Source organism: Siphateles boraxobius, unplaced genomic scaffold (assembly GCF_051911475.1).
Source record: "Siphateles boraxobius isolate OS27281-9 unplaced genomic scaffold, OSU_SipBor_1 25, whole genome shotgun sequence".
NCBI lineage: Eukaryota > Metazoa > Chordata > Actinopteri > Cypriniformes > Leuciscidae > Siphateles > Siphateles boraxobius.
Window position 1 is genome coordinate 10,525,241 of NW_027508866.1, and position 13,963 is coordinate 10,539,203.

General features: G+C 36.6%; 1 protein-coding gene across 1 annotated transcript; it reads left to right on the forward strand.

The window, feature by feature from the left end:
* Nucleotides 1–6,057: 6,057 nt before the first annotated feature.
* Nucleotides 6,058–12,410, forward strand: btg3 (B-cell translocation gene 3). Its single transcript, XM_077242547.1, has 5 exons — nt 6,058–6,179; nt 7,872–8,078; nt 8,202–8,339; nt 8,420–8,621; nt 11,745–12,410. Exons 2-5 carry the CDS (start codon nt 7,906–7,908, stop codon nt 11,955–11,957), a joined length of 726 nt encoding a protein of 241 aa, XP_077098662.1. The 5' UTR covers nt 6,058–6,179; nt 7,872–7,905; the 3' UTR covers nt 11,958–12,410.
* The last annotated feature ends 1,553 nt before the right edge of the window (nt 12,411–13,963 follow it).

Genomic DNA, 13,963 nt, shown 5'->3' on the forward strand with positions numbered 1-13,963 from the left:
TGAAGGCCGAACGGAGAGGAAAAGGCTGTGTACTTCTTATGCTCTTCAAACAAAGGTACATTATAAAAGCCAGAAGTCAAGTCCATGGTCGAAAAGAAAACGTTGCCTCCCAAAGCTGCGAGTGCATCCGCTTGATGTGGGAGTGGGTGAGCGTCCTTCACTGTCTTCGCATTCAGCCATCTGAAATCTGTACAAATACGAAGGTCACCATTCTTTTTCCACACTAAAACTAGCGGAGGTGCATATTCACTCTGAGACTTTCTTATAATGCCCTTAACTTCCATCTCATTCAAGGCAGTGCGTAGCTTGTCATACTGACTGGGAGCTACACGACGATAAGGGAGTCGAAACGGCTTCTCGTCCACTAAGTGAATTTTGTGAACAAAGTCAGTGGCTTCTCCGCAATCCATTTTTCCACGTGAAAAGGTTGACTCATACTTCTCAATGAGATTCAAAAGCCGATCCTTCCATTCCTCTGACACTTCACAAGCATCCAGATTCAGATCCTGCAGTCCTAATTTATCCAGCACGTTTCTTCTCTCATCAGTGGTCCGCACATGACTTATAGAACTTGCAGCACACTGAACGTTACTCTGCAGGGACTCAGGTGCAGACAATTCTTCAACAGCAATACAAGTGAAGACATCTACGATCTTCGTGTTTTTTTTAAGAATGATTACTTTGTCTGTAGGGTTCATTATTTTGAATGGCACCCATCTGCTGCCCCACATAGGTGTGATGACTCTCCCTATGATCACATTCCTTGCACGGCATTTAGATAGGGTTGGCTCAACAATGACTGTGCTCCCCACAGAAACAGCTGTAGACTCCGGGAGCTGAGCCCAAGCGAGATGCTCATGGTACGGTTCTAGGGTCATTTTCTCTTTTAACTTAGCTGTCCCCACTCTATCAGGCATGTCTTCACCTTTCCATCGTACGACATTTGAAAGTAGAGAGAGGAATTGGGGACATTCAACGTCATCAGAGTTAACTGGCCCGGACACAAGTCTCCAGTATCCGTCTGTCTCTTTCATTTTCTGAATCAGCCACTTGATAGCATTGCTGCCCAGGATCAAATCGTTGGTTTGGCCTGGAACTACTAAAACTGGGACTACCATCTTGCAGGCATAAACTGAAAGTTCAAGTTCATACATCAATTTTGGGGTAACACGCTGTCCGCCACACCCAATTATGACAACATCACTGGCAGGGAACTTTTGTAAATTTGGCTTGTGCTGTAACAAGAGACATTCAGCAGCTTCACTCATCGTGCATGCCATGGAGCCACTGTCAACCATAGCTTTCAGTTGAAGGTCGCCCCATACTGTTGCTGGAGTGTAAAACAGACTATCAATTCGCTGTACTCTGTGCGTGTTCTGAAAAATTATAGTTTTCCCTGCAGGCTCAACAGAACTAGTAAGACTATAAACTGAGGTTGGGTCATTCATACAACACTGGTTTGGAGGAATTAACTCACAATCCATACTGTCCTCCCTTGAGTGCAGAGCTTCTAGTTTCCCAGCCCCTGAGAAGACGGAGATTTCGTTCTCTCAGGACAGACAAAGCGGGAATGGTCAGGAGAGTGACACTGGAAGCACAGCTTTTTCTCAAGACAATGCGTTAGGCCAGAATGATCAGGGCTCGAACAGACAGTGCATGGGAGTTCATTGAGGCCTTATACTCTAGGTAGACTCACTTTGGGCTTCAAACGTGCACCTGGCTCTTTGCTGGCAGATTCTTTTAACAGGACTTTCTCCAATAAGCTCATGACTCGCTCCAATGCAGACGCTTCCAGAGACCTGGACTGCTGGACATCAGAAGAAGCTGGAAGTGCTGCAGATGACAGTTCCACTTCAGTTCTGTTCACAGGAATTTTAGTGGGTGCTGCTTTTCTTACTGCAGACACAAGACTGGAATCTGAGTGATATTCATTCAAAATATCTTGAACTTCTCGTACAGACCATGCGCCAATTGTTTTAGATCGAAAGGTGATGGCAAGCTCTTTACATGGGCAGTGTCTGATGAACATGCGGGTTACCTCTGTTCCTGGACAATCCAGTACTTTACCCTGTTCTTTCAAACGCTCAGTAGCGATGTCAACTGCACGGTTTAGCCTGATCCAGTACTCGAAGGCATCCTCATCTGGTCTGGGTAAGGTGGTATAAAAGTCAGCCAGTGGGAGAGGAGAGCAAGGAGCAGCTTCAAAGTGTTTCCTGAGAATACTAAAGATTGCATCAGGGTTATGCACAATGTCAATGTCACAGTTTCTTATGCCAAACTTGACCACATCCCTTGCTTTCCCCCTTAGGTGAACCATAATCTCCTCCGCTTGATGCTCTTTTCTCAAATTATTGCGTTTAATATAGTCTCTCATGATATCTATCCACTCATTTAAGTCAACAGCATCAGAAACTTCTCCCCTGAAGCTAGGAGGTTCTCTCACATTTTTGGAAAAGGACAGCTGGCTTCGCATCAGGTCCATCATTTGTGAAGCTGCACCATCTGCAGTTACATTCCTGGTGGAATCATCAACTGAATGTGAGTCAACTTTATGTGTTGGGCTTAGTCTGTTGACTATGCTATCAGCAATTTGCTGACCAACCTGGCTGATTATGTCAGTCATTGCAGTGACTACATTTGGCGGCTGTGCATTAGGGTATGGAGTAGACGAAAACACACCCTGTTGCTGTCTTGAAGCATCTGAATCATAACTCGTAGATGGGCCCTCAAAACCTAATGGATCTGAATGGGGGCTGTGACTATCTACGACTACATGAGCATCACTCTGTACATCAGGCCCACTGAACTGTAATGACTTTGGCACTTTCAATAAACCCCATCCTCTACCTTTACTACCACAGACTGGAGTGTGACAGTTATCAGAACCACTCATGATGAATAACAGTATAGTAAAGAAAATTAATACAATAAATCAAAAACTCAGAATTTGCAGTTCACTGTATAGCAAATTGTCCTTAGCAAATTTTGCAAATTGCTTAAGTGTAGACACAAAATAAAAAAATAAAAAGTGTCTTTTTTTTTTCTTTACAAAAAAAAAAAACAACCCGTTCCTGAGCAAAATTGTGTCCACCTGACTCCAGCAGAAGCTTTAAGATGAACCCTCGGCCGCTTCAGGAGCCATCTTGATTGAAGAAACAACGGGTCACGGCACCAATGTGACTGTGTGTGTTTGTGTGGATGGAATCACACTGAGAGCAGGTGGATGGTCACTCAAGAATATTCTTTACTGAGCCTGGGACAGACAGAACTGGGACAAACACGACCAAAAGCTGGTTAGTGGGCAGTGCATTCACGCATCAATGTTGCTCATAGATCAGCAGGAGAGATGTGAAACTCTGCTGGTGGTGACGTAACTCCGCCCGCAATATCACGCACACAAATGCGAGTGACGCAAGTTTGCCCATTTAAAGCATGAATTTATAAACATTATTTTAAACTCCGTTACATATGTATAAGAATATAGTAAAAGGTATAATATAAAGGGGAAATCTATTATTTAATAATAGAATACGAATTTATGACTGATCACCTAACTCTTGAGGACACGACTTAAAGGATAGGCTCTTTAGTTACCGCGGGATTATTAATATCAAGGATGGGATATTTTATAATTTGGAACGGTATTAATCGTGAAAATCCATCGCAATCTAGCCAGTAGAAGTTTACTCTGCGATAGTTTACTTCTGTTCAAAACTGGGATATCAATATTCCACTTTCTGTTTTCTCTAGATGTCATCAAAGTGTAACTCTGTGACCACATGTGTATGGATGCTTCTGTCTGGTTGGTATTTTAATTTGTATAATATTTAAAATAAAAATGTGAATATTTATATTTAATATAAATGTTTATTTATAATTAATTATTTTAATTTAATTAATATTATTTTAAATGGAATCTAGTGAACTTATTAGTGATAACTAAAACATTATTATTATTATTTTTATTATTATTATTATTACTGCCCTGTCTTTTTCAGTTGTTATAGCTGGACTTTCAGAATTCAGTGGCACCAGTTCAGACTGTTCATCGAGGCAAGTCAGTCAATATCAGTTGTAAATACAAAGCATCAAGTGACACTGAATGTGTCACAGTGGAACTGAAAACTAATAATAAACTGTGTTCATTAATGAAGAGTAACCATTCATGGATAAATAAATCATGTAAAGAACGCATTAGATTTATTCCCAAGACTGAGGAAATGTCATTTGAGGTATCAAATCTGCAGATAAATGATACTGGCACTTACAAATGTGTTGTGATAAGAAACATACCACCTCCGTCTGAGCTTTTGAGTGAAGAAGGAACATTTGTTCAAGTGATTGGTAAGTTTATTATATAGAATAAGAAATCATAGTGACTTGAGTGTATATCATATAACTGGGACACATATCTGCTCCTAATACATGAGCTTTTTACTAACAACTCTTATATTTACTATAGCACATCCCAATGTGTCTGTGTCACATGTAAAAGCATTGGATGGATTTCACACGATTGTTTGCCTCTCGGAGGGGTTTTACCCTTCTGCTCTAAAGCAGGAGTGGATGAGAAATGGAGGATTTCAGAACGTCTCTCTCACATACAACATTAACAAAACCAACCCAGATGGATCATTCACCCTCCATTCATATTTGAATGTATCTGACTGTACAAACTACTCGTGTTGGATAAATCACTCATCCCTGAGCCAACCAATGATTCTCCATCTGTCTCCTGCTGACTGTTATGAGAACACAGAGAGGTTTAGAGGTATTACACATATACATCTTTTTATTCTGTATAGAAACACCAGAATACATAATGACCCTTCAATAATCATATTTTATTGGATAGTTTGGATAGTTTTGTTCATCTCTGCACTGCTGACTCTTGTCTTCCTGATCATCGCAGAAATGTGTGAGTATGTCATTGAGTTTAAAATATAATCTTATCTCTAACACAATGCCTTCCTCGTGTTTTAATCAATATCATCATTGATCAGATTTTTTTGCATCAATAATCTCTTCTAAAGGTTGTCAATGGAAATTCTGTCAACAGCCTGTAGAGGTCAGTGTCTCAACTGAGCTCATCCTGCACTCTGAACTGAAGGCTGAGGTGCTGTATTCAGTTCTGAGTGATCACCATCCAGATAACAGTCACCTCCACAATACTGATTATTCTAGCATTTTATTCCAGTGAGCCATGTATAGTTTATGCAAATACCGTTTGATTTGTGTCATTTATTTGTATTTTTTTTATTTTTAATTCTCAAGAAATATTGGTCAATCTGATTTTATCTTGGGTGGAGCAAGTTTTTAGCCAGTTTAAGCAAGTTCACAGTGAAATCACTCAATTTAACCTGCCACATGTCTGAAAACCCATGAAGCTCCAGAACCACCGTACTTTTTTCCATTTTCTTTTAATTTAATAATACACCCTATACACAAAGCCCTGCATGGTGTTTTTAGTTCTAGTAAATTCCCTGCAATTCAGGTTGCAATATTATTCTGTCCTTGTGATAATGAAGTGTATGAAGTGAGGTGAGAGTAGCTACATCCTGATAGGTATTTCCTGTTGACGTGCCACACAAGTTTAGCACTTTCATTATGACTGCAGTGGATAACCCAATATAGACATTTCCCTTCTGAAAACATGTGCTGCTCATGTTGAAATTAAAGGTAGCAATAGTCGTTCTGAGTGGATATTAGGTCATTTTTTCACAACACAGAGACCCTGTCACAAGTTCACGTCAAGCACCACTTTGCAAACTAGATGGCGCCATTGTCCAATTTATAAAACTGCCCGTTCTCGTTGTCACGTGACAGGACACCAGCCTTTACTTGGTCATTTCTGTTCCCAAAAATATGAAATATAGTATAGGCTACTTATTTTAATGAATTTGATTACTTTGTTCAAATGGTAATAATAAAAAAAAAGTAATAAAAAAAACTTCCACCCTGCATCCATTTACGTTTGCGCTGCTCTTCTTCTCCACACTCTGCCAATCAATGAATCATTCGTTTCGTGAATCAAAAGAATCGACTCATGAATCATTTCCTGTAAGCATGCGCACAGGACAAAGTCACGTCACCCGTATTATTTCGCGCGGAGCAGATCTGTGTGTTGTGCGCCAGGCGGGCAGCAGGAGTTGACCACATGTGGATGAAAGGAAAACACGGTCAGTATATCTGTTTGTAGTGATGTAGCGAACTCGCATAAAAGTAAAATGTTTATAAGATCCAAATATTACATAAAATAATTTGAAATTAATGTTTTTAAAGGAAACTGTCAGAAAAGCCAACTGTAAATGGAATCGAGGCCACGTTAACCTCGGCTAGGCTACAGTTAACGTTAGCTGGATTCAGTTTGTAATAATTATTTCAATACTTATTAAAAATGGAAAAGGACTATAGTTTTAATATGACATTAAAAAAAGATCGCTGCCGTTAGCTCGTGTTACTTATTGAAGTCCAGTTGGGAAACTACCGGCAAAACAAGTTATTCTATTTAGTATTTTAAAATACGTTTATTAAAGACATATAGGAATGTGTGTGTGTATATATATATATATATATATATATATATATATATATATATATATATATATATATATATATATATATTCGAGACAGATTAAGGTATTTATAGTTTATTTTTCTAGAGTCTAGATAATATTTGTTAAATTAAACTAAAACTCGGGAATTTAAAAGTATACAATACTTATGAAAATGTAATGCAATCTAAAAAATAAGACTGAAGTGACGCTATTAATTTCCATAAACGAATGGTCATTTCTGTCATGGTGTTGTTTTTCAAACGGTCGAAGTATTAGCGCGCCATCCTGCTGTTCTGTCCCGCCGTCTGACCGGCTTTGTGTTAATCACTTGCGCTCTCTCTAGGGTTAGTGTTTTTAGACAGCCAACATCTTAGGAGCTTATGTTTCTGGTACATTCTGTACATAATGTTAATGGATTGATGGTTTAGAAAGAAACCTGACCTTACAGTTATTGGAAGTCTTTTTTAAAATCTCTTTATTTATTCATTATCCCCCCCCATCCCCATTATTTTTATGTTATTTATTATTAGTAGTAGTACTAATAATACTAAAGTGTTTTGTTTATTATTTAATCGTTTTATTATTTAATTAATCATTTAATAATAAAAAAAGGATTTCTTATCTATTTGGAGTGCAACCATTTTTCTAGTTCATTTAATAAATACAAAATTACATTCATGTTCCAAAGATGAGGGTCGGTAAGATTTAAAAAAGATGTTTTTGAAAGATATCTGGCTGCATTTTTTTAAAATAAAAAATCTGGTAAAATAGTGTACTTGTCAAATATTATTCCGGTGAATTTTCAGCATCATTACTCATTACATTTTTCAGTGTCACATGATCCTTCAGAAATCATTCTTATCAGCTGATTTGGTGCTCAAGAAACATTTATTATAATCAATGATGAAAATAGTTGTACTGCTTAATATTTTTGTTGAAGTTGTAACACTTTTTTTGGTTTCTTTGATGAAGAACATCATTTATTTGAAGTGGAAATCTTTTGTAACCTTAGAAATGTCTTTACTATCCAAATAATGCATCGTTGCTGAATTTAAAAAAAAAAACATTTTTTTATATAAATTATTATTACTATTAATATTTTAATTGTATTATTTTGAACATATTTTTACTGACCCCAAACCTTTAAATGGTTGTGTAATAATTTAATTGTATTATTGCATACATTTATTAATTTCTTTAATTGAAAGTCATGTTTTGATTAATTTATTTTATATTCAAGAAAATGCATTATCACAGGGTGGTGTTGTGCTATTTATGTAATATTTAATCAAGTCTCTGTATTTACATTCACAGAAGTTGGACCTGAATTTCAGATGAACAGCTAACGATGAAGAAAGAAATAGCAGCGGTGGTGTTTTTCTTGAAGCGGTTGATAAAGAAGGCTGAGAAGTTGGAAGCAGACAAGTTGGACCTGTTTGTGGAGCGGTTAACTGTAGCACTACAGGAGAAGTACAAGGGTCATTGGTATCCAGACAACCCTAGCAAGGGCCAAGCATTCAGGTACAGCAGTACTGTGCAGTGACGTCCTAGTTCCCATGTTCTTTAGATTGACATCTAGTCTGAAGTTCAGGATGCACGTGATGCCTCACATGTTAAAATGAGCTATAAATGTATCCTGTGCAGGTGCATCAGAGTGAACCGCTTCCATAAAGAGGATGCTGAATTGCTCCGAGGATGTGTTGAGAGTGGAGTGCAGTATAAAGACCTTGGTCTGCCTAAGGAACTCACGCTTTGGGTCGACCCTGGAGAGGTGTGCTGTAGGTGAGTTTTTCTACTTATTTACAACTGTACTGCATGTTGCTCAACTATGAAAGAAATCTTTACTTCTGAAATGGCTGCAGGTATGGCGAGAGGAATCATGGGTTCACTGTGGCCACCTTCTCAAGTGATGACGATGATGATAAAGAGGATGTGACAAAGAAAGTGACGAGCGCTGTGGAGAGGGTCACGTCGGATTACCACTCCGGATCTTCCTCAGATGAGGACACCACCTGCAGAGAGCTCCACTACAACCCACCGCTCTACAACCACTCTCCATACCAGGTACAATGTCCTCAATGTATTTTTATTGCCTTGATTGCTATAGGCACAGTACTGTTCAACATTTTTGGGTTGGTATGTTTTTTGTTTTTTTTTCTGTTTCTTAAAGAAGTTTGCTTACCAAGTGACATTTATTTGATCAAAACGGAATAATTAAAAATAGTATATATATATATATATATATATATATATATATATATATTTTTTTTTTTTTCTATAATATTTAAAAATGTGATTTATTCCTATGATAGCTAAGCTGATCATTACTCCAGTCTTCATTGTCACATGATCCTTCAGAAATCATTCTAATTAGCTGATTTGGTGCTCATGAACATTTCCTATTATTTTCAGTGTTGAAAACGGTTTTGCTTAATATTTTGGTGGAAACTTTTTTGTGTGTGTCAGGATTCTTCTAAATCGAACGTCCAAAAGAATAGCATTTATTTGAAATTGATAACTCTTGTAACATAAATATCAGCATGAAATTGATATCTTTTGTAAAATAAATATCAGCAATTTAATATATCGTTCAATCCCAAACTTGAACGGTATTGTAGGTTATAGGGCTGTAACGATTCCTCGATTAAAGTCGAGTACTCGATTTAAAAAAATCCTCAATTGCAATTTACCAGTGTCGAGTAACCGGCAAAATACTGGAAGTGGTGCATTCCACAGACAAGAATCCATGAACCCGCATTATTATACCGCTTTCCTAATCTACGCGATCTATTTAAAACCATTTACAATAATAATATAGCACAGTGCTATCATGAGGCTGCGAATCAGTTAAAAAAATAAATGCGCTGTTTTTTTGCCCCACAGAGAAGTACGAACCTTTAATCACACATTTGCGCAGATTGTGTTAAAAGTACCTCAGCTCCGTTCACAGTAAACGCTGCTCCACACATACTCAGGCACAGTCCCAATTCGCATACTATCCGTCCTAAATAGTATTCAAAAATAGAATTAGTACGTCCCAAATCGTAGTATGTTGAAATGAGTGTTCCAAAGATACCCGGATGGTCTACTTTTTCCGGTCAGAATCCGAAGTGCAGATCGATGCGCACTCTGACGGCGAATATTGCCCAGAACCCATCGCGCGTTGGACGAGGATTCGGTTAGAACTACAAACACGAGTGAAAAGTGTAAAAAAAAAACTACAGACATGGAGGACGCGCGAGTCCGGCGGTTATGTAGAGAGGTTTAGATAAAGGGGTTTGAGTGATTAATTCTCAGTATCTAACCTGACGAAAATGTATTTATTCAACGTGTCCTACATTATTTTGCATCTGCAGCAGCATTGTGAACTTTTGTAAAGATACGTTTAGCCATTACCTTTTAAATGCATCATTACATTCAAATTGCAAACACACAAGGAGAGTCTCCGCATGAAAGGCCCACGACTGGCAGATGAACGTGCTCTCTGAAACGGTAGGAAATCAAATTAGATTGAATGGAGGGTTTTAACTGTGACAAGATGATTGACAGGGCAGTTTACGGTGACAGGATGCACGCGACAGAGCTGTCTGTTAAAGATGACATAATAGTATGTCCCAAAGCTTGCCTACTCTTTTGCTACACACTCAAAAGTATGTATTTTTTCTTCACAAAAAGAGTACATACTTTTAGGTCGTAGTATAAGTAGGCGAATTGGGACTGGGCCCTCAGTCTCTGCATGTGCTGGAACGTAAAACCTCTGACGCGCGTTTCATAGTTGCACTGTCATTATTTATATGCGTGTCAGCGTCTCGGGGTTCTCAAACTTTGTCTGCTTATAACGTTCATCTGCTCGCAGTGTGTGCCATTTCACAAGATTCGAAACGCAACTCATTTGTAAATCTACGCCAACACAGGAAAATACATAAATATCTTTCTGAAATATATATGAATTGTTCATCGCGATTTCAAATAAAAATTTAACCCTTGCACTGAGTTTGTTCTTGTTGAAGAAATTACAGCGGCTGTAGCATTTCTATCTTACAGAAGTGACCAAATATTACATTGACATTTGAATTCAATGTCTTTACGTAATGTACATAAGTTATGTTTATATTAGTTTATATAATTAATTTTACATGGTGTATTTAACAGCGTCGTTCAATAAAACCCATATGATTACTTTGATACTTTATTTGAACAAATAAGTATTGCTTGTTATTATATATTTATGTAACACTTTAAATAAGGTTTATTAGTTAACATTAATGTATTAACCAACATGGACTAACAATGAACAATACATTTGTAACTATTTATTAATCTTTGTTAATGTTAGTTTCATTTTTTGTTCATGTAAGTTCACAGTACATTAATGTTAACAAATACAACATTTGATTTTAATAATGTATTATTAAATGTCGAAATTAATATTAACTAAGATTAATAAATGCTATAGAATTATTGTTAATTCTTAGTATACTAACTGAGGTAGTTAACTAATGAACCATATTGTAAAGTGTTACCTATTTGTATTTTTAAGTCATTATAAATACAAATAGGTATTTGTATTTTTAATAGATATTTAAGTTATTTTAAATGCTGTTGTTCACTCAGATAAATTTTTTTACCACAATTTTTTTATCCGATTACTTGATTAATTGATGGAATAATCAGTAGAATACTCGATTTCTAAAATAATCGATAGCTACAGCCCTAGTAGGTTATTAATCATATTTATTTATTTATATGGACTGTCTTCTACAAACCTAAATCCTGAAAAGTTGGGATATTTTTTAAAATGTGATAAAAAACAATAATCTGATTTGTTAATTATCTTTCAACTTTATTTAACTGACAAAAGTTTAAAGAACAGATTTCCAATGTTTTCACTGAACAAAACAACTTCTTTTTTTTGTTAATATAAACAAATTTTGATGGCTGCAACACACTCCAAAAAAATGGTACAGATGCCAAATAAAAGTGAAAAGCTTATAGAATATCCAAGTTAAACTGTTTTTGAAACGTTCATAAGCAGGTGAATTTGTAGAATAGAAGAAATTGAAAATAGAAATTGTAGAATTGTAGTAGTCTTTTGAAGGGAAATTTCACTTTTATCAGTGAAATATAATGCACATGTATGAAACCATTATTTCTATCAATTTCTTGTCAACTCTTTCTTTTGTAAAGCTTGTATATGCCAGTGCCCCAGTATGGAATCCTCTACCAAGAAAGAAATTCGTCCCAGGGAAAGGGCATTACCCTCAGCGGCCACACTACATGATCCGCCCCCCTTGCAGACCCAACCATTCCTTTAAACCGCACAGCTGGGTCCAACAGGGTTACCGCAGCAAGCATGGCTACTGGGGCAGCTCTTCCAACTTTGTACACCAGCTTCAGTGACCACTGTTACTACAGTATGTTAGTTCATTGGTGTCAATGTGAGTGGTGTTCCATTGAAAAGTGTTTTTTGAAGTTACCACTAAGATGACTGACCAAATTTTTTAAAAGTGTATTTTTGTAGTTCTGTCACCGTTTTTTGAATTTGTGACTGGTCTATTTTTTTAAAGAAAGATAACTAACTGTTTGCACTTTAGATTATTTGTAATAGAACATGTATAAGGTAAACTTCGTACATATTGGATTAGGAATATTTCAAGTATTTCAATTTTAATGGTAATGAAATATGTGCTGTATTTATGTTATGTGGGATAATTTGAGAACACTTTAAATCATGTTTTTTTTTGTCATAGTTTCAGTGACCAAATGTTTTATTTATTCACAGTTTGTGTATTATGTATTGCTTAGACCACTTAAATTATGGATAACATTAAAAAAACATTTTCAAGTAATATATAATGATTTTGGTTATTTGGTTTTGGTTATTTGATGTAACTGTTGTTTTTGTAGTTTTGTCAGAACAACACTAGGTGGCAGTACAAAATAGAATTTAACTTCATCTTTAAATAGGGAACAGGCAACAAGGGGCCTATACCATGAAGCCGGTTTAGGTGCCTAGCCAGCTATGTTTCAGTTTAGTTTGCGTCAACCCTGGGTTTTAGGGACCATGAAACTGGTTTGGCTTTTAGCAGTGTATATCGCCATAGTAACTTATGCTCCACGGCTAACCTGGTCCGGGGCAGGTTATGTTCTAGTTAAGAGGTTGCAAACTGAACTTGGACCAATCAGCTGTGAGCAAAGTGACACATGTCGTCTGCGATAAAGTCACTCCACCTGTTTCTACTCCAAATTAAAGGTCACTACATAGCAAATGATTTTTAAAGACAAAATCGTCAGGTTTTTAGTGATGCTTATTTAGAATAATACATTTGTATGATTTAGATATTATTTATGTAATTATTATACCCTTTATCAATCACACATGTACAATTTTAGTTCATCAATTATTATTACGCAGTTTAAATGAATAAATATGTAAAGGTAATATATATACGCTTTAGCTTCAATAGATGAGGCTATAAAATGACTACATGTGAGCTTAAATGTTCAATTCTCTCTATACCTTTATCAGCTGTATAAAATAACTTCACAACTTTTACTTGCACTGATATACAGTAGCGAGACTTTTTCTTTTAGTTGTCCTCTTCCATAGACAGCTGTTTACTTCTTGCTGTGTAAATTTGTTTACATTCTTATTATTTTAATAATTCTATTTAATAAGTGAATTGTGCTGCTTCTCTCGCGAGAAATTAATCTCAGTTTCACTCTTTCTCAACATGTGATTGGCTGTTCACTACTGATGTCACACTTAAACTCCTAAACTCAGGATCAAAGCCTGGGTTGACAGAGAAAGTTGATGATCAGCATCATGGTACCAACAAAGCCTGGTTGGATTGGTTTGGTTTTGTCAACTCTAAACTAATCCTGTAACCCTGAGTTCGTTCAACTACCCTCATGGTACAGGCCTCTGGTCTAGGTGTACAATATCTTTAACTTGTTTTCTAAATAGCACAGAACTGCAGTATTGTTTTATAGTACTTAGTTATTTTAAGCTAATTTTCTCAAGCAGTGCTTCTTTATTTCGTGGTGTATGGAATTTTACATGGACACAAGTAGTAGAAATCTGTTTTTACAACTCAGATCAACAAGTTCACTATGCAGACCACACCTTCCTCTGAGCGGAGCTAACTTAAAAAACTGACAAAAGAGGAAATGGCTTATCATGGCCATCAGCCCCACCATTACACACTCGAAAGGAATTGACCGACAAATTCGTTTTTTCCCCCGCACCCTTGTCTGTTACACATTACAGTTGTGTGCATCCAATATGCACCAGGTGCTTGGGAAAACCGTTTGCCGTCACAGTGCATTGTTCATCAATATTTGTGCTTCATTAGTTATATATTAAATATTGCATTACATGCCTTAATATCATATTCAAGTGTTTT

Coding starts and splice junctions, on each gene's coding strand:
- btg3 (XM_077242547.1), top strand. CDS start 7,906: ATGAAGAAAGAAATAGCAGCGGTGGTGTTTTTCTTGAAGCGGTTGATA. Junction 8,340..8,419: donor CCTGGAGAGGTGTGCTGTAG/GTGAGTTTTTCT, acceptor AAATGGCTGCAG/GTATGGCGAGAGGAATCATG. Junction 8,622..11,744: donor ACAACCACTCTCCATACCAG/GTACAATGTCCT, acceptor TCTTTTGTAAAG/CTTGTATATGCCAGTGCCCC.